Source organism: Leuciscus leuciscus, assembly GCF_965113295.1.
Source record: "Leuciscus leuciscus genome assembly, chromosome: 17".
Lineage (NCBI taxonomy): Eukaryota > Metazoa > Chordata > Actinopteri > Cypriniformes > Leuciscidae > Leuciscus > Leuciscus leuciscus.
This window is the reverse complement of record NC_138741.1, coordinates 35541516-35563479: the sequence shown is the minus strand read 5'-3', so window position 1 is coordinate 35563479 and position 21964 is coordinate 35541516. Positions and strand designations below refer to the sequence as shown.

Sequence of the window (21964 nt, the reverse complement as noted above, 5' to 3'; positions counted from 1 at the left end):
CACACACACACACACACACACACACACACACACACACACACACACACACACACACACACACACACACACACACACACACACACACACGGCTGGGATTGATGACGGTGTTCATGCAGCTCCAGTGGATCCACTCACCTTTAGAGAAGCCCAGCTTCTGTGTGACGGTGCGAGCGATCTTAGACGTGGTGGCGTCACTGTACAGATACACCTCATCATCGCTGTACCAGTCAACATGACTACGGCTCAGCTGCAGACTGTGAATGGCTGAACGGTGATCAGGAGAAGGATCACAAAACAATCATTACATTTACTGACATGGCTGGACAGTAACTAGGGCTGGGAGAAAGAAATCGATTCACCTAGCTATCGAGATTTAGCTTTTTTACGGTTCTAAAATCGATTTTTTTAATTCCAGAATCGATATTAATTCAATTTCAATTGCTTTATTTGCATCCTTGCTTGTAGACGAGATTGACAGAAGTTAGCCACTTTCGTTCCAACAGAGGATGAAATGTGCCGTTATCTATGAGTGTTGAGTGGCGTAACATGACTGTTGACTGACAAGTGACTGTTAAAAAATTTATTTGTTATTATTATGCATTTATTAAAGAGAATGTAGTATTGTATGATGCTTCTGAAATAAAACTCAGATGTGATGATCTGTTTTTGTAAATATGACTCCTCTTATACATCATGTACAGTCTATATACAGTACAGGTCAAAAGTTTGGAAACATTACTATTTTTTATGTTTTTGAAAGAAGTTTCTTCTGCTCATCAAGCCTGCATTTATTTGATCAAAAATACAGAATTTTTTTTATTTTATACTGTGATATATTATTACAATTTAAAATAATTGGTTTTCAATTTATTATACTTTAAATTATCATTTATTCCTGTGATGCAAAGCTGAATTTTCAGGACCATTACTCCAGTCTATCACATGATCCTTTAGAAATCATTCTAATATGATGATTCATTATCAAAGTTGGAAACAGTTCTGCTGCTTAATATTTTTTCATAACCTGTGATACTTTTTTTAGGATACTTTGATGAATAAAAAATAAAATAAAAAAAGAAATAAAAAAAAGCAAATGTTTTAAAAATAGAAATCTTTTGTAACAACAATATACACGACTGGTCAGCCATTTGGGGTCAGTCATTTTTTTTCTTTCTTTTTTTGAAATAAATCAATACTTTTATTCAGCAAGGATGTGTTAAATTGATAAAAAGTGATAGTAAAGAAGATTTATATTATTAGAAAATATTTTTTTATTTTGAATAAATGCAGTTCTTTTTAACCTTTTATTCATCAAATATATTAGGCAGCAGAACTGTGTCCAACACTCATAATAAATCAGAATATTAGAATGATTTCTAAAGGATCATGTGATAGACTGGAGTAATGATGCTGAAAATTCAGCTTTGCATCACAGAAATAAATGAGAATTTAAAGTATAATAAATTGAAAACCAATTACTTTAAATTGTAATAATATATCACAATATTACATTTATTTTTCTGTATTTTTTTATCAAATAAATCCAGGCTTGATGAGCAGAAGAAACTTCTTTCAAAAACATTAAAAATAGTAATGTTTCCAAACTTTTGGCCCGTACTGTAAGTGTATGATTTAACTGTTTCCCAGATGGTCTAGTGTTAAAAAAATTGCAACATCGAATCGCAATACTTGTTGAATCGCAATTCTTAAAAAGAAAAATCGCAATACATATCGTCTCGGCACAGAAGTATCGTGGTAGTATCGAATCGGGAGCTAGGTGTATCGTCCCAGCCCTAACAGTAACACATCACAGTTCACCTCACAGAGTAACTGACACACCACTAAAGGGAAGCAGTGCTTTTCAGTGCACAGACATGTCCGGTCTCCTCTGAGGTCTGATCTGAGGTGTTTAAGGAGAGCCACAGCACTGAATGACAGTGTTTAGGCAGGAGAGTATCCCGTAAAGAGCACACTGAAAAGCCTCCTGTCATTCTCCCGTACACACAGAGAGAAATGAACAGAGAAATGAATCTGGCTAGTGGAGTAGATCAGCAAAGCTTCACCTGATGTTAAGAGCAGCCCTGCTTCGTACTTCACATGCAGAACATAAATCTGATGTTTCAGGTCGCAGTGCAAACAGATGTTTTTAATATTATGAAACATGTTCCGTGGCATATTGTTGATTACCACAAAAAAATTGTGTCATCCCTCAGTTTGTGTTTGATAGTTCACTTATATTAGTGTAATACTATTATTAACATATTTTTTTGTCCTACATATAAGTGTAAGTATTACACATAATAATAATAATAATATTGGTAACAACATTAGGAAAACAACGGTGAGGAATCGACTCCCATTGATTCCAGAACCAGGAATCGGAAAAACAGCCCTACGTCACAGTGCATTATGGGTATTCTCTAGCCGTTGAGCGTACATCGGTTGTACACTCGTTACTGTGGTGCATTGTGGGATTGAATGAGTGCACTCGATGGCTTTTCCCTCAAATAATGCCCTATTAAAGAGTATAGGGGGCAATTTCGGACACAGACATTATTTTCACAATTGTTTGGTGTTCCACATTGCTGGTAAGAAGTATTTTAACACTAAGTTTAACCCCATATACATCAGTTTTTTTTTTACAAACTGAGGAATGACTGAAAACGATTCTCTGTGGAAACTGACGGCATGCCACAGATGTGCCGTATTGGACCAAAGCATTCCTTCACTGTACAAAGTTAAGTACTACTAATTTTGCACATTTCTAAATTCATCCAGTTTTGATGGGTGTTCATTATGATGGGTGGACCGAGTGAAGATTGAGTCTGTACTGAGAGCTGCTCTTGTGCACAGGTGTCTAAAACCGTGTCCTAACAACACGCGACGCGCGATAAAAGGTTATTTTCCATGTTAATCAGAGTTTTTGTCCTAACTAGTGTGGCGATGATAATCTCAGGTGCTGTTCATGCGCTTTATTTAATGTTAAAAGCGTGTGATCATGTGACTTTGAATATCATTTAGTGCTCCAGCTTTGTAGCTGTAAAAGCAACAGTGGATAATTCACCTCAGATCTTGAAATTGAACAAATGGAAACACGAACGTTCAAACTGTGAACAAACAAGTGTATTCTTTGACAAAGATTGTTTTAGTAACTCAGTAGCCTATGTATTTTTAATAATGTTTAAATGGTGTAATATTTGTGAATTTGATTATGTAGCTACTTATCTGTTTTCTTGCGAGTGCCGTTAAGATTACTCTCTGGTGCTGTGCACTTGCCGCGATACTCCGCCCCTGTTCTGATTGGCTGACTCCGCCCACACGCTGTTCTGATTGGCTGACTCCACCCACACGCTGTTCTGATTGGCTGACTCCACCCACACGCTGTTCTGATTGGCTGACTGCACCCACACGCTGGTCTGATTGGCTGACTCCGCCCACACGCTGTTCTGATTGGCTGTGAGTTTTGATTGATTTTCCCGCATCTCGCAGTCGCGCCGCGTCTAGGTGTGGACAGACAAATTATTTGTCGCTGGAATCTTATCGCGTCTGGTTAGGACACGGTGTAAAGCTGATTTCCATAGGAAAGCAAACAAAGGAGGACTAGAGCATCATGCCGAAACACAGAGCTGTTCACATTAACAGTAATGGCTAATATAATGCTTTACAGTGATGGGTTCTATAGACACAGTTTCTATAGACTGGTGTAAAGTGAATGTCCCTCGATCAATCTCATCTGTGTGAGTGAGTGCTTTCAGAGGACAGAGGGATGATAAAGTCTGCCTTGAGTTGAGCTTTCTGACAGACACACATGTATTTCCAAGGCCTCAAATTTGAGCCTTCAAAATGACATTCATAATAAAAAAATTATAATTCGTTACATTTATATAGTGCTTTTCTGGGTACTCAAAGCGCTTTAAATGGAAGGGGGGAATATCCTCCTCCACCACCAATGTCCGTTTCATAATCACACCATCATAACAATAACAAGGCGACAAAAGTTTTTCAATTTATTAACCAAACATTAAAATATTAATAAAGGACCATATTAGCACCATCTTATTAAACACATTTTAACAGATATGCTGTTTTATGAATGCAACAAATTGGGCAAAAGTGGATTTTTTTTAAATATAACTTAAAAGAAAAAATTTAAGAAGCTTTTATAGCAAAAAAACATTATGAACAGTAATCGACTACATCTTGGTCCAATGGCTGATGCAGATGGAAATATCTAGAGAGGAGAAAGACTAATATAATGCCAATATATATATTAAATGCATATATGGCAATACAATATGACAAAAATCATCACAACAAAAAACATAATATACACAAAATTTACAAAAATTTATTAAAATCAATAAGATATTTTGAAACTGACACAAAGGGCAACAAACTAATTGTGTTCCTGCGCCAAAGCAATGACAATAATCTAACAAAAGGCCAAGAATCGGCTGAATAATTGACTTACTCACTGGGTCATGTATGGCACTATTGCAGAGGATCAACATATGTGTGTTTGAAAACTCGTGAACTAACCGTTTCCCAGAGAAAACTCAATGAAAGCATGAAGTGCTACTCTACTGACCTACATACACAACATAAACCCATTATGGGGCCAGAGCTCAACTAAAAGGTACTCAGGGGTCCGAATAAAGATCAAATTATATAAATATGGCCGTCGAGGGCCTCGTGAATCTGTGGATTAGATGATATTGTAAAGAAAAACATCCCCAAAACATAACATGTTGCATCATGTGCAGCGTAACAGGAGACGTGCGTATTAGAGCAGGACCTACTTAACCCCGAGGGATTACGAAGCCAACTAAGGTTAAGAGGGCTTGTGTCAAAAGGCAAGCCTGTCAGGATTGTTAAGCGTCGATAGGCACTTGGTTTTCTACATGTATTTTGAAGGTTATGAATCGCTCTATCCGGGGTTCCACACAAGCTGGAATTTCATTTCTGTGAACAAGCAGAATATCGCTAAAATAAAATAAAGTATAAAATAAAAATAAAGGAGCGTTTGTTGAAGAGAACAAAATAGTCACTTCCAGAAAAATTTGCCCACAATATCAACGAAATTGGAAGTTCAATATGTTATTTGTTTGTTCACTATAATAAATTACGTGTGGCTTAAAGAACACAGACAAAACAGTCGCAAAAATCTCATATTTTATTTGCATGAAATTAGTGACAGAACGACGTAATTGTAATTGTTGTCTTTGAAATCACATGACTTTTTTTGAGTCACATCAAATAATTGATTTGGGTAAACATGTTTCCATTGTAATGCATGTTCATGTATTTATTTTTAACAGAATAAAGAGGGTGTCAATGACTGACATCTGATAGCTTGATCTAACATGACCCAGTTTGCAGCATATCAGTCGGACCGGATTAGTTTTTAGGATAATTGTCTGTAAATGAATTGTCGTCTGTAATGTTTATCATCAATTAATGCAGGATGAGCGATATATAGGATTTGTCAAGACGGGTGTGTCTACTATACACTGCCGACAAAGCTAATTGACCTAACACAACATATATTTCTGTACATATGTAATTATGCAAAAAACAATAATAATATATGAGAGATTATACCATTAATTATGTTATACAAGCCTGTAAGGCTATTTTGCATTAAATGTCATATATCATGCTTCAAGCTACACACGCAATAGTCAATGTAACAAATTTGTGAAGCATGTCTTTATTTTCTCACGTTAATTATTAGTGGTGTTTGATAAAACTAAAGCTTCAAGGAATGATTCCTCAAATAATGTCTTGTCGAATCGGCATTAAACTGGAGTTGCAATTGTCTTTTCATTGGCATTGTGACGCATATCCGGTTGAAACGGCATCAAATACCAAGGGTGGGAGTGGGACTTGATTTTGTCTATCAGAAATTGATTAATTTATCGTCATTAGCTAATTGCTGAGATCTTATATGAGTGACAGGTTGCGGGAAGAGAGGGATTTCTGTCCCTGTGAACACAAATCATTTCTTGTAATAATCAACCATTTCTACCGGAATATTCCATAAAAAATAACAATTGTCAAATTTAATTTCATTGTGATTAAGTTTGAGAACAATTGGCCTTTTCTTTTATTTCAAAGTTGCAAATAAAACAAAGATTATTGGGGGTATAGTTTTTTTTTTTTTTTTTTTTTTTTCATTTCTTTGTAATTATATGTGAAATTTACCACAATTTTCTGAGTGACACTAAATCCTATTTTGTAATTTTTCACAATTTAAAGAACTTTTGACACTGTACGTGTATCCAAAACATTGCTTTGAGTGTTTTGGAACATCAGATTCTAATAATAGTAACAACAATAAGGAAATACAGCTGGGAAAATGGGAAAAGTGGGCACTTTCAAAGAACATGAGAGCCAAAAAAGAAGAACACTTCAACACTTTTATGAAACTGGGTTTACAACTAATGGGAGGGTTTCTAATGAGCAAAAGGCGGAAAAGGAGAATCAGCATCTACAAGGAGTAAAAACGGAGGGCTGAAGTACCTTGACATCGCTTTCGCTTGTGACATTTAGCACTCGTCTGATATCCGCTCCATTTGAATAGAAAGGGGAGGTAGAATGGGGGGAAGTGGGAAAGAACTAACAAACCAAAAACAGTCAATGGTCAGACACCTCTCGATCACCCTACACAATATCAGCAGAACACACAAACTATTAGCTTTAATAAAAACCAACTACCAGACTGTGTTGTACTGTATAATATTCAGCTCAAAATACAAGTAATACCATCAATATTGTGTTGTTATTCCAACAGCACAGCCACTTAAGCAAAGTTTATAGGGGTCTTTTTAAAGGATTTTAATGTGAAAGCATGTGATATAATCCAGGACACATGTCTCATATCATTAAGGTCTCAAACCAATAAATGTTGCAATAATAAAGACACTGTGAAAACACAAATTCACTTTGTCTGCTGTCCTGTAAATTACAAAGTTTGCATAAACTCGTACATTAAATATATTGGTCTTTTATCAGTTCAGTGTTTAAGGGAGCTGTTGTTTTTGATGCTTCAATCATTCACAGACTGCGTTTACAAGCTCAACATATGCTATTACAATCGAATATTGCTATATTAATCTTATTTGGTCATATTCCAATTATGCATCCATAACATGAAAAGGCCAAGTAGAGTAACACACTGTGTGACATGAAGCCTGAACAAGTTGATTAAATGAGAGAGTAGTGAATTGCTAAATATAAGAGAAAATCTCCAGTATTTTCAAAAAGAATATATCAGAAAAATTGCTGATATTATACAGCTTCTGTAACACAGGAAAAAACCATCAACTGTGGAGCATGTACAACTTTTAATATAATAAAAGCTGAACTAGAACACAGGACTTAATCAGAAAATCATGTGCATGTAAACATGGTCTATTTCTACATGATTCAGTAAATAAAATGCTATTTTATAGAGAGCAATCACTCCTCTGCGAGGCTGTATTATATATACTTACACTTATAGACAAACCAATGTGGAGTTTTCTCTAGATTTTCAGTAAACTCAAGCACTCATTCCTCTCTCATCAGATTTATCTCCACCGACAGTCCAAGCGTCATTTGAGTCATGAAGGTCAACAGTTTTCAGCAGTCTTGCATTTAAAAAAGGGGATTTATTACACTATAATGTGTTGAACACAAGAAGTGTGGCATATAAAAGAAAGATGTGTGGCATATAATTTAAAAAGTTTTGCATAATATAATTGTTTGAATGTTAAAACACTTTCTCGTATCTCATGCGGAGTCAATTATAAGTACGATTCTGGCAGATTGACTTTTTGAAGACTGTAAACACAACAGGGAAATGTGTGTCATGTGATCAAAAGTGACACTCAGCATGAAACTGCTGTTTGGACTGAAAATAAAATAAGATACAGCTGAAAGATGCGATTTAGACTGAGAACAACAGAGGTCCCAGTACAGAACCCTGTGGGACTCTGGGGATCACATTTACAGCTTATTCAATAAAATCTGCTATCCTGATAGGTAGTGTTGTCAAAGTACCGGTACTTCGGTACCAAGTTGGTACTGAAAATGTGACGATACCAGCATTTCTGTAGTACCGGGTATATTCGGTACCCACTAATAGGAGCTGCTTTCAGTCGCTTCCGTGATTTTATCTAAGCGCGGGGCTCCAGACTAACTCTTTTACTTGGAGCACTGTCTGTAGCCGATATATACCACGATATATATAGTGTCTGTGTATATTAAACTGCAAAAAGACTATTTACATATTAACCCTGCATGTTCTGCTTGTCTCTGTGTGAATGAATGGCGCAGACGCGTGGTTTCATTTACCTCACACACACACACACACACACACACACACACACACACACACACACACAAGCATGAGTGACGCTCGCGCTGTTTTCAGTCTCTGGCTGCCTCACGATATGATGACATGATGAAATGCATCTCCAGAGCCGCTCTGAGAGTCACTTCATGAGCATTTTACTGTTTAATTTGAGAAAAAACTATCGTCGTATCATACACACACAGAAACTCAAAGGTCTTCATGGCAACCTGTCAAAATAATTTCGGTTTAACTTGAAGAAATTGACAGAAATAATTAGGCTACTGTACTGTAGATTTGGCCACGTCTCCATGGGATTTTTTTTTATAAGCAATATTTAGGTTTAAACAGCATGTAGCCTTTAATGCTTATATGTATTATTTACTTATGATTACCGTCTTAAATAAAGTCATTGAATTGAATTTTATATTTTTTTCAAATAGTTAAATAAAATAGAAAAATAGTTCCAACAGATTTTGCTGTGGTACCGAAAACCGTAAAATTTGAATGGTATCGGTACCGACTACTGGAATTTTGGTATCGTGACAAGTCGGACAAAAACTGTATAAGTGCAGCTGAGAGATTTGCACTGACTGAATGGAGCAGATCAGGCCAGTTTTTCTGGTTCTTTAACTTGTAATTAAAAGCTAGATTCCAGTGGGCATTCTTGTGACTCAACATTTAAATACACATTGGCTGTAATTGTGCACGACCTACATTCATCTCCTCAAGAGTACTCTTATTAAGTTCCCTACCAGACAGTGAAAATAAAATGTAGTGTAGCTTAACATAAAGGAGGAGAAAGATAATGACGGCCAATCTACTTAAACCCTGATGTAACAGCTCAATGTGAAGAGTCACAATGACTCAGTGGCACTTTCACAGATTTTATTCGTTTTGCAAAAGCGTAATTTGAGGACATTATTCTCAGTATGAGTATCGGTATCCTCTTTTCAGCAGTCACGGCCTTCTGTCTCTGACAGTCTAGAGCATTTGTGCAAATTCTCTTTATCCTCAAGTTGGCTTTTGTCTGATTGAAAATCTCTAAAGACCCAGTCGTGTTTGAACTCCATTCCTGCCTGCTTTCCTGTCTAAACTCCATTATCATATTCAACTTATTTTGCATCGTGGAAGAAAGCTGTTTTCTGTGAATGCACACGACTTCCGATTCATTAGCATCACCGTGATGGGTACTCAATTGTGGGTTGGTTTTTTTTTCTTCTTTTTTTTTTTACTCTATTTAGTTTCCATCATTGCTCCCATTCACTTTTCAAAGCTAAATGACAATAAATGTAATGTAAATATATATTTTTTTAAATCAGAAAGATCTTAATTGGGAGCACTATACCATCTTGTCGATGTTAAACCCAGAAGTTTAATACAGACATTATTATAGAACATTTTAAAGCTGCAGTCCACAGTTTTTCCTCTTTGTCGCCATCTCTGTTCGAAATATGCAATTGCAGTCATTCGCGGAATTATCAACTTTACGTGCGTTGTGCCTCGGCACGGCACAGCGCGGATTAATCAAATTTTTTTAGGAGAATGTGCGGCTGTCAATCACCGCGCCGGTGTGGATACTGGCATTCGCAATCACAGATTCTACTTTTTGGAAGTGTGACCAACATAAGAATTTTCACCAGAAAATGTCATCTGAACAAGTAACATCCACTTTTGTTTTGACCAACAAAGGGGAAAAAGCATTGCAGTAAATCGCGCCAATTAAATCTAATGATTGCTTATAATATCACGTCAAACTGTGCAAATTATACTTTGTTCTCAAATTGTTAATGTTAACAACATCAGCATTGCGTGACTACATTTAATACCCTTCCGATATTTGTCCTTGTTTTCGCACGGCCCGGTTGGGGTCCTTTTTTTCTCCGAAGTCTTTCGCGTTTTACTTCGGGTGAATCTCCAGTTGTCACTGGTGATTGTCGTTTGAACCTTTCTGGATCCGCCATCAAATTGATAAGTTTGATTATATCAAGTGCTGTGAGAAAAGGCTATATCTCCTCCAACATCCTCACACTCATAGCCTACTAGCCGAGACTCTTCTTTATGTGGACAGATGTGACGTAATGACGCAAAGACATGCTCGAATTTCCCGCGGAAATCCACCAGTACCACTGGAATTAAAAACATTATTACAAGCTTACCAATTTGAGTCGAGCTACGGCAAGCAGAGAGTTTTGAACACTGGCTGGTGATGTACTTGCTCAAAAAAAATTTTTTGGATCATTTTTAACCCAAAAAAGCTACGGACTGCAGCTTTAACATTCGAACAAATTGATTCAGCATTTCTTCAGTCAGAAGTTATTGAAATGCATAATGAATGTAATAATTCATAGCAATCAATGCCCATATGATATTTGTAATTAATTTAATTGTTTGTTACGCTGTAGTGACTGAAGCTGCTGTGCAATGTAACATTATGTAGTTTTAACTATCTAGTTTTATGCATTTTAGTGTTTTGTGTGTGAGTGTTTTAACATTATTTCACTCCCCGTATTTGCAGGATTGAGACAAGCCAGTTTTAGGGGTTGGTTTGGAGCACATCTTTTCAGCCCAGGCAAATTTTCTGAGATGGAAACACACAGAGTGTACTGCCTTTGATGTAAATGTTATCATGATGTTTTAGAAATTGCATGAAGGTCATTTCACAGTCACGAACGCTATAACATACACACAAACACACACAAACACACACACCGTCACACACAGTCATTTTTCAACAGATTCCAGCAATAAGGGCAGGTGTGACGTTGTCACAAACAAAACCAAGATCCTTCATTTGTTTTTCAAATCCTCCTAAGCTAACAAACAGCCTCACACACAGGAGGAATGCTCTCTCTTTACAATTAACCTCTATTGACCAACGTCCAACCAAATGATGTGCTAGTAGTGAATTCGCTCACCATCTTTTCTGTCCACAGTATGGGCCAGCGAGTCAGTCTCAAAAGCGTCCTGTACCTGCTGTCCTCGGAAACATGTCAGGTGTTCTTTCTCTATGAGTTCGCTCTCGTCCTCCTCTACAGGCGTCCACGTGCCGTCAATGAACCACTGGCCTCTCATGACAGGGATGCAATCCTGTTCTACAAGGTGGGAGACACAAAATAATGATAGAACAGTGAAGGACACAGAAAATAAGTAAGAAAAAAAAAACATTCAACAATCAAACATGCATTAACCCTGGGTAAATTGTATTTTAAAGGGGCCCTATTATTTACTCTAGGAAAATACTATACTTTTTAAACTTTAGTTAGTATGTAATGTTGCTGTTCGAGCATAAAAAATATCCGCAAGGTTACAAAGCTCAAAGTTCAATGCAAAGGGAGGCCTTTTATTTAACACAATTGATTCACAAGAACTACAAAGAATGGCTTATTTGGACAACAACGTGATTTTTCCGGATCTTATGAGGTCATAATGTTACTCATTTAAATAATCCCCATGCACGGATTACACCAAAAGTGGACAGTGTTTGACCTTCCAAAGGCTGACGAACTTAGAGTGGTTAAAGCTTATTTTAAACACTGTTCCTGGACATTATAACCCCAACGTTTATCTGTGTGCTGCACTTTTTATAGAGAACAGCTTATTTTCTGTTGCTTTTGTAAGCTTTTGCTTCTGTAAGACGGTCCACTGCTCCTTAGGGAAATTAACCATGGTTTTGTGGACGATTACTGCTTGTATTACCTTAGTTTTCTTACAAATATCATGATTAAATGGTGGATAACGTTGTATCTATAAGAATATTACAAAAACATAATCCCACTCTGAAACATCATGTGAAATCCATGCTTGAAATCCGTTCAGCACGATCCTCTTGTTTGTTGAAAAATAATGTATTTTTTGAACATAATTGGGATGTGTGATTGATAACAAGCTGAATTAACATTGTCAGGGTCTGAATCGGGCTCAAATTGTTTTGAAATGGACGCCATCCTTAATATTTACATCTGAGTAGAGCTCGCGGATATGAAGGGGCGGGTCATAACCAATCATAACACACAGGGCCAGCTAACCAATCACAGCACATTTCGTATTTTTGGAAGGAGGGGCTTCATCGAAAACAACGCGTTCAACCAGACTGGGGAGAGAGGAGCTGTAATAATGTAAAATAGGTGAAAAATAATGTGTTTTTTTAACAAAATTGAGATGTGTGATTGATAACAAGCTGAATTTTAATGTCAATGTGGAGACGATTTGTAAAAATGGCCAGCAACGTCTATACTGTCTACAGAGACTGTCCAAGGTTAACGCTGATCGGTCTTTGATGACTTTGTTTTACAAATCTTATATTGAGTCCGTTTTAACATTCGCTATGTTGTGCTGGTATGGCAGGCTTAGTGAGAAGACAAAGACTGCTTTGGTTAGTAGTTAATACTAGTAGTAAGATTTCAGGAATTGAGCAGGTTCACCCTACCATCCGGTTTAATCACCAGGTAGTTATTAAAGCCCAATCCATCGCAATGGTTAGTTCCCAATCCTCTCTTTTCTGAGTTTCAGTTTTTACCCTTAGGAGTAACAGGTACAAACATTCATTTATTCCTATTTCTCTGTTAAATTCAGGCATGGTAGTTGTTTGGGCCTGTTGTTGTTTAGAGTAGTTTCAAGACTTTGTAAAAGAGCATAATAGCACCCCTTTAATAATGATTTTGTTTTGACAATGTGTTACTTGCCATTTCTTTGTCATTATTTGCCAAATTTACTAGCTAGGCTACCTAGAAATTTTTTCAAAGTAAATCATACACCTCTTTTTTTTCCTCAGTGTACATGTTTGTAAAAGATTTACACACTAAATTACTGGCCACACACACACATCACCTGACAGACGGAGGTGATTCCCCTTCACCTGAGATGATAATGCAGTTAATCATTATGCAGAAAACTGAACATTAGCCTTCAAAATTATGCACAGAATAGAGGTCCTCATTTATGTTAAAGTATTCCACTAAATGTCAACTACGTTACTTCACTCTTACGAACATGATATATATATTTTTTTTACATTGTTCATTTGTTTTTTGTTAGTGGTTTAAAACTATTTCATCCAGATGGAAGAATGCGTATGGATATATTGTATTTATTTGCATACATTGTTTGCAATGTTGATAATTCTCAATAAAATTGTCGATTAGAATATATGAAAGATCTTACTTCACACCTGACGTGAACAAAACTCCAGGTGTCACAGACACCAACGAATATTAATAATTCAGTGGACAGGGCGGGTAATGATGCACATGTTTTCAAGCATTCAAGCTTAGAAGTGTTAACTAACACCAGAAGGGCCAAAGGACTCGTAACAGCAAACTCTGTGTGTGTGTGTGTGTGTGTGTGTGTGTGTGTGTGTGTGTGTGTGTGTGTGTGTGTGTGTGTGTGTGTGTGTGTGTGTGTGTATATTTTCTTTGTTCTGTTTTTTTTTTTATATAGTCCTTTAATTAATCCATTTAATTCCATAATAGTTATTATGTGTCATTTAACCGTTTATTAATTTGTATTATTTTACTTAGGCTATTTTCCTGGCTCTTGTAGTGCATTTTATTGTTGTTTCATTCAATGATTGTGTGGTTATTTCTCTTCATGAGTTGGACATCAGAAAATGTCTCCATTTTAAGATTTTTAATGTCACAGGATGTTGTGAAACAGTGATTTTTTTTGATTGCTTTTGCTTTGATAATATCACTTGTTGGATTTGTGCTGGTCATGCGAAGTCGGAGCATTGAAACATATTCAACCAAGATTATTCATTAAACCCTGCTGATTTTTATCATCACTTCTTCTGCTTTCTGCCATTTCACGGCTTCCTCCGTCAACTTCTCAGGCTGAGAGAACACGTTTAGTTAATACAGTTTTGGGTATCAGACAAAACTCTGATTCTAACCTAATTCACTAAAGAAATGAAAAACAGTCAGGTGCCTTACTCGGGAAATAGTCGAATGAGGACTAAAAGTCAGGATTGGGGATTAAAAGACCATTAAAGGTAGGGTAGGTAATCCTGTTCAGAAACACTTTTTTTTATACTGGGTGAAATGGTCCTTCCATCCTGATAGTAGTCAATACATTATGTGTTTAGAAAAAGGAATGAAAAAAATCAGACCTCTGTAGCAGCTGCAGGACAGTAAAAACTCTGACCAATCACTGCCATTCGGTGCGAATGTAAAGAACCAATCAGATGCCTTCATGTCTCGTGCCCGCCCCGAGCCCCACTGCGCGCGCTGCCCGGCGTGCACTCATCACATGTCACCGTTCCCGGAAATATTCAGCTCAAAGCACCTGCATATGCAGTCAGCGAAGGCAAACAAGGCAAAAACTACTTCCTCGGACCCTGCCCGCGCTCTTGAACGACCTCCTCTGCTTCGAGTGTACGTTAGTCTTCATTAGAGTCAACAATGTTTTCATCATGGAAACTCTTACATGCAAAACACCATATATGTTATGAATCTTACACGAAATTCATCTTCATCACAGTGTAACTGATGGTAATGGAAAAACGTGTATCAATGCAACCTGTTTTTAGTTTTGCCTTATAAATATAGCTTGTTACCGAATGGAACTTTACCATTATCGATATGCTAGCTTGATAGTGAGTACTAAAAGAAATCTTATTTGTTTATATTCATAGTGATAAAGTTAGGTATTTTATTACATGTGATTCTGACATGATGTCACTGTATGTACTGCGCTCCTTCCTCTCCACTCGTCTCAGGTAATAAATGCGTCTTGTTCCAGCCTGAGCGTTTGGCGTCGCGCGTTCATGTGTTTTGGGGGCGTGGCTTTGGAAGGAGCTCAGAAGGGAGGGGGTGGAGTGAACGGAAATAATGAGCTGTGTTTATTGCAGATTAAAAGGTCTACAGTCACTCGATTTTTAAATTTTCTTTTTCAGAGTACTTACATTTTAATTATGTATTGGTATATAAAGACAGTTTAAACAAATTTGGAATGTTTTTTTTTTAGAAAAATGATTACCTACCCTACCTTTAATATTCAATAATATTATCAATTTAACTAAAGCCAAATGATTCTTAATAGCAAACTGTGTGTATGTGTGTGTTTATTTACTTTGTTTTTTATTCATTTATAGTCATTTAACAATCATGTAACCATTTATTAATGTTCATTATTTTTCTTATTTTCCTGGCTCTTGTAGTCGAATGAGGACTAAAAATCAGGACTAGGGATTAATGTTCAATAGTATTATTGATTTATCTGCACTGACACTATTGGATGAGAATTGAGCTGAACAATAAAATCTTGAATAATGTCTTCTGCAGAGCTGCTTTACGGCTGGAATTGAACTGGTTTCATAATTGTTTTATTATTTAATATTATTAATGCTGCTTTGGAACAATCTGCACTGTATAAAGAGCTACAGAAATAAAAGTGACTTGCAACTTTTGACATTGTTAAATCCTTTGTTTCTTCTTTTTGATGTAAAATGTATCTATTTTCTATTTATCTATTGATTAGGCTTTTAATTTTTTACCCTTTCCACTGCAATGTCTTGACTTTTGCAATTCCTTAGAATGGGGGGGGGGGGGGGGTGGGTTACACTTTAATATGTTGTATATTTTTTCTTATATTGAATTGACTACTCAATAAATTGACTAAGTAAATGTGACTTGACTTGCATCCATCAACGAGCAATACTTACGATTCCAGTACACCGGATAGCACTCTTTATTCCTCACATCCACTTCGTAGAGTCCTCCTCTCACACACACCGCTTCCACACTGACGTCCACACTGTCATGTCTCTCGTCTCCACGCGTCTCCAGCGACGGGTCTCCTCCATCCAGTCCATCATCTTCGAGAAGCTCCTCTCCGCCACGCTTTAAACCCCTCTCCGGGTTTCGCTCGCAGAAGCTGCGATACATGATTTCTATCCTGAGAGAGTCGTGTCCCATGAAGGGCTTCCATGTCTTTTTGTCCTCTTTGTAAAACCACCTGACTTCCTCCGGTCCCAGTTCGGTGACCACCTCGAACCGGCGTCTGGAGGAGCCGGACCGTTTCCGGATGTCGAGCAGTCGGTTCTTCTCCTGGTAGTCTGAGCCAGGGCTTGTGCAGTAACTCGTGTTGGTGGCGTGGAAGAAGCTGGCGACTGAAGTTGTGCTTAGGTCCAGATGGCCTGTGGGAAGGATGTCCGACGCAGGACTTTTGAGTCTCAGCGTCATTCCGTCCTGTGGTGAAGTGTGTGTGTTCTTGTCTGGCTGCAATGCGTGCATCCCTCTCCCAATGGATTCATCGTAGAGCCTGAAGTAGTCATCGCTCCAGTCTCTATTGCCAAAAGACAGTTTATTGCCAGGATTGTTAATAAACCGTGTCTTCTTAGTAACACTGCTCATAACTCCTTTCTCGTGGAGCGGCTGTCCCAATCGGAGCTGACCTCAGTGTCGTCATTTAACAAGGGTCATGACCTCATATTAAAACCTGACTCTGTTATTTAACAACTAAATGACATGTTATTAAGCTGGTTCTCTCAAAGCTATGAACAACTATGACTTTAACAGAACGTTCGTTCAAAGTTATCCGTGCTTCTCAAAACGTTAGCACAAAAACATTGTTTATTGATGACATTCAAACGTAGCATTCGCGTAATGTTTACAAAACGATCAGATATAACGTTCCCTCAACGTTCGCATAAACGCTTTAAAAACGTTTAAAATTCGTGTCGTTTAGGAACGACGTTGTCAGATCGTTAGCAAAGGTGTATAACGTTATAGGCTAACTTACCTGGCAACAAGACGTCAAAGCACAATAAAAAGTAAACTTACCCCGTTTAACCGCACATTAAACGAGTCTATGTCATGCTATTTAGCTGTTATAAAGCGGCTAGGTAAAGAAGAAGAACCGGTCTGAGAACGCACTGATTCCGGCACTGTACCGGATTGTGCTCGTGCAAACCTGCCGTCAACCGGAGCGCGTCATTTCACAGAATCACGCTCTTCCGCTCTGTTTATCCATAAATCAGTCCGTGTCACAAATAGAAACATAAGCCTGTCCAGTATTGCAGTCAGGCTGAGGGTGCAGGGAAATACACTGACCTGCTGGCACACTGACAAGTGCGGGATGTGCGATCTTACGTCACAGCCCACGTCGTGCGTAAGCGGGCACGTATGAGCGCATATGAGCGCATCCCGCGCTGGTTTTACTGGGCAACCAATCAGGAGGAAGACTGTTCACCTGCCGGAGCGCGCACGTACTCGTGAATGCGCTCGAGCCTACACGTGTTCGGTGGATTGTTTTGAATAAAAAATTAATTAGGTTAAAATGTAATGTGTTATAAACATATATTTTGCATTAAAAATTCAAGAACTGTAGTTTTTTTAAATAGACCCAAGGTATGTTCGCTGTGATGTGCAGTAATTCTTTCAAATTATGAAATATTACATCGTCATACTAGATTGATGTTAAGGTTAATTGCTATTTATTCGATTTTTATTTATTTATTAAATAGGCTATTGTTTTTAACCTTAAACCTTTGGGTTGCCATCCAGGATCTTTAAATACCAACATAGGCTTGGTGCAAAACAAGAAAATACTTCTCCATTTTGTATTTCCATGTCCACATGTGTTGTTTTGAATTAAAAATTAATTAGGTTAAAATGTAATGTGTTATAAACATATATTTTGCATTACAAATTCAATAACTGTAGTTTTTTTAATAGACATAGGCTACATGTTGGCTGTGATGTGCAGTAATTATTTGTATCATCATGTGGGGGTTGATGTTATTTAGGTTCATTGTTATTTATTCGATTATTTTCTTTATTAAATATTGTTTGAACCTTAAACCTTTGGGTTGCCATCCAGGATCCTTAAATACCAACATTGGTGCATTACAAGAAAACATTTCTCAATTTATATTTCCATCTACATGGGAATTTGATCAACAATGCATCCACAAAAATGCGTTACACAATCCCACAAGTGACTACAGTCAGATAATGAAAATTAGGGGAAACCAGGAAATGCATTAATGATAGAATTTATTATTGTAGCTCAAACTTGGGTTGAATTCGCCTTCTTTACTAAGGTAATAACAAACAAATGTCCACAAGATGCCGCTGTTGTCTTGCTCCTGACCATCAACTGAACGTAGATGAATTCAGTCTTTTGTAGTGTTTCTGGGTTCCTCTGACCAGGTTGGGTTGAACCTGCTGTCCAAGAATTTGGCGTCCTAAATTTTCCTTTAAATTGAATATATTACAGTATTTATTATAAATGATTTATCCGTGCACATAGTTTTTTATTTTTTATTATTCATGTTCCTGGTAATCTTGAATCAGAATAAGTTCCTCTTGCAGCATCTCTTCTCTTCTCTGATGATATGGGCGGGGCAACCTGTCACTCACATGAGATCAGCCAATAGCAAACCACAACCATCCAATCAATTCTCCACGGACAAAATCAAGCCCCACCCTTCATTTGTTCTTGTCCCAGAAGCGTTTCACTCAGATATTCGTGAGAGGCTTTTCGTCCCACTTAAAATTCGCTCTGTGTTCACCCTCTATCTGCTTAGTATGATCCCGCTATATCCCACTAATCTCACATTTAAATTTCCCCTAAAGAAAGAGAGAGTGTTTGGGGATAACAAATATAAAATGTTGGCTATACATTATAAAAAAAATTACAAAAATTGTTGGCTATTATATTTGTTATATTTGTCTTAATATGATATTGTCAACATAGTAAAAAATGTCACAGAGAAAAGTAGGCAAAATTTAATACGACATCTGTCACTCAAAATGATAAGCCAAAAATATAAATAAACAAAATCTGTTGGCTTACCACTCATGATGGGGGAGGAGAGAGAGAGAGTGAAGGACTAGAAGAAAGACTAGAAAGGGAGATGGCTGAGAGACATTACAAAAGAGAAAAGATCAGAGGAATATCACTGGAAAAAGAAGGGTTATGATCAGGCAAGAGCTTTAGGACCAGCGTTAATATTGAGACCTCTGTGGGAAGGCCTGAAAACGGACTCGAGTTTGAGTTGTTTCTGCTCAGTATGTGAGTAACTTTGGTTTTGCTATGTTTCACAGAACCAAGATATGCTGTTGTTGTAATGTTAGCTATATGGACAGTTTTGAGTGTCATTGTTTGTCTGGAGCTGCTGTGCTGTTGGCGATTAATAACCAACTCTTGTAGGCTATACTGTATGTTTATTTTTTGTTCTTCCTAGTCATTTGTTCATCATATTCACGTTATATTTCGCTTCAGCTACGATAAAAATACATCCACTCTTGCATTGTGTGTTTGTGCATTTGGGGACGGAGCAATGAAGGAAGGTGTGTGCTTGTTTGGGTTGATTACAAATATCAACAGTGTTTCTCAGAAATCTCTTACTGCAGCTTTCAAGGTCAATAAATTCTGTCTTTTGTAGTGTTTCCTAGTTCCCTGTTTCCCGTACAACGACGTAACTCGCTGCTTCACTATCATAGGACGATGCATCCATCGTTGAAGAAATCAACTAGCTAGTCACGACCATAGATATCATATAATAAAGGCTAGATGTCTCGTCCGCGCTGCTGGCCAATGGAGGTCGACGTCCGCACACGGCGGCCATCTTGCCACAGGGAGCTCGCTCACTCGTAACATTGTGTTAATGGTGCATGTACTTTTTAAATAACCATAACTTGCTAAATTTTCTACCGATTTTCAAACGGTTTGGTTTGTTATAAACGTCAGAGATGTAGTTATGACACTGTAAGAAACCAAACCGTTTGTAAATCCGTCAAGATTTCAGCGAGATAAGAGGATTTGTGTGCGTGCTGATCACTCACCTTACTTCAGATACCACAGAGCTCGCCAGAAAGCTTCCCTGTGACAAGATGGCCGCCGGTGATGCCGTTCGATCTAGCCTTATATGGATATCTATGGTCACGACTGTTTCCCGAAACCACATTGTCGCAAATGTGTCGTTCAACGACGTTGGTTAATGATGTCACGCAGGTAGTGGAGTAATAACTACTTTGAATGAATCTGAGATCGAATTAACGCTAGAACTAACACCATTAAATTACAGACATGGCATCTGAGGACTACAGTATTTCTATTTCTATCTCAGTTATTTTACTTTATTTCCAGATTCAATCATTTTGTCAGTCAAAAATAGTCGATCTCCGAATGTGAATGAACTGACTCTGAATTTTTTGTATTGTTTCTTATATGAGGATCCTTTTTCAAATACAAGGTCAATATTGATTTTCACTAACGACAAAACAACAAATTATCCGTGAATTTATATTGAACAAAGCTTTTGGAGCTTTCCATCTTTACTCTCCTCCCAGTTACGGAGATCGACTATTTTTGACTGTCAAAATGCCGGCGGACACACAGTTACAGTGAGTTGTTCAAAATCTTTCTTTTTAGTAAACTCTGTGTACACAAACAATGTTCTCAATGCTGGAGTTCATGTGTAGAGCCTCTGGTGATACTTCCAGCAGTTTCATGTTGTGTCGAGCCTTCTTAGTGTTTTAAAAATAGCGATTTTTGATGCTATCATAGAAGTGCCCCATTCACTCCCATTCAAAAGGCAATTTGACCGAAAACGAAAATACGGTCAAACTTTTTGGAAAAAAGTGTCATTTCCTTTCTAATTATGCCTTTAAACAAAAGTTTGCCTCAGGTAGATTAACTAAAGGTTAACTAGGTTGCATTTTGGCGAGAGTTACGCTTTAATTTGTGTTCTGAAGATGAACAAAAGTCTTACGGGGTTGGAACAACATGAGGGTGAGTAATTATTGACAGAACTTTCATTTTTTGGTGAACTAACCCTTTAAGTGCGCACCATTTTGCACTGTGATGTTTATGTTTGCACTACAACAGTGGATTGTGGCTTTGAAATCGAGTGCATTTGGACTTATTCTACTAAACTGCCTGTAGTTGTCAGGAAAACACTATAACGCCTCAAATGAAGACTTTTTTCACCTGTCGATAACCTCTCTGTGTATGAAGGAACTGCCCGAGCCCCGCTGTCGCCTCCGACACGGAGAACAGACAAGATGACTGCACGATCGGCAAAATATTGGTGACAATGATTTATTATATCGCCATAACGGGTAATATATTGTGTCACCAAAAATGATAGAGGTCATGTACATATACTGTGCGATAAGTTGATATATGGATTATTGCGACAGGCCTAGTCCTAAATTTTAATTGGTGTGCCTCAATATTAATGTTGAGCCCCTGCTCTTGGACTGTGTACTACAGGCACTATATAGGCTGCTGTCGTGAAACCTACTTTGGGGCAACATCTCTGACTCATGTGGGAATGTCAAGAGGCCCCAGCCAGGCCCCTGTACACCATTGTTCTTTTAGCCATGTTTCCATGGAAGCTAAAGCTATGCCTGTGTGTTGCTCCTCGTATAGTACTTTGCTGTGATTTGTGTTCAGTCATTCCAGGGCTTGTGGATCTCGTGATTTCTATGCAGAGAACAAAATGGATGTGTCTGCTTATGCTGTTTACATGGTCTGTGAGACTGACTTTGGTTCAACTGTCTAGCTAATGTTCTGCAAGTGTGCAGCTGTTATCAGACTGCCTGCGATGTTTATACACATACACCATCATTACAACAACAGAAATGGTCCAGCTTCTGCTGATATATGAGTCAAATAAAG

General features: G+C 37.6%; 1 protein-coding gene across 5 annotated transcripts in view; it reads right to left on the bottom strand.

The window, feature by feature from the left end:
* ddhd1a (DDHD domain containing 1a) overlaps positions 1 to 17434 on the bottom strand; it is a 39162-nt gene extending 21728 nt beyond the window's left edge. The window contains exons 1-5 of one of the 5 annotated variants that reach the window (XM_082143462.1): positions 17386 to 17434; positions 15996 to 16618; positions 11254 to 11430; positions 6523 to 6618; positions 136 to 264 (exon numbers count right to left, since the gene is read on the bottom strand). In XM_082143462.1, the coding sequence (XP_081999588.1) occupies positions 136 to 264; positions 6523 to 6618; positions 11254 to 11430; positions 15996 to 16566 (973 nt within the window). In that variant the 5' untranslated portion in view covers positions 16567 to 16618; positions 17386 to 17434. The other 4 variants (XM_082143461.1, XM_082143460.1, XM_082143458.1 and 1 more) reach the window with 4 other exon arrangements.
* Between the last annotated feature and the right edge of the window lie 4530 nt (positions 17435 to 21964).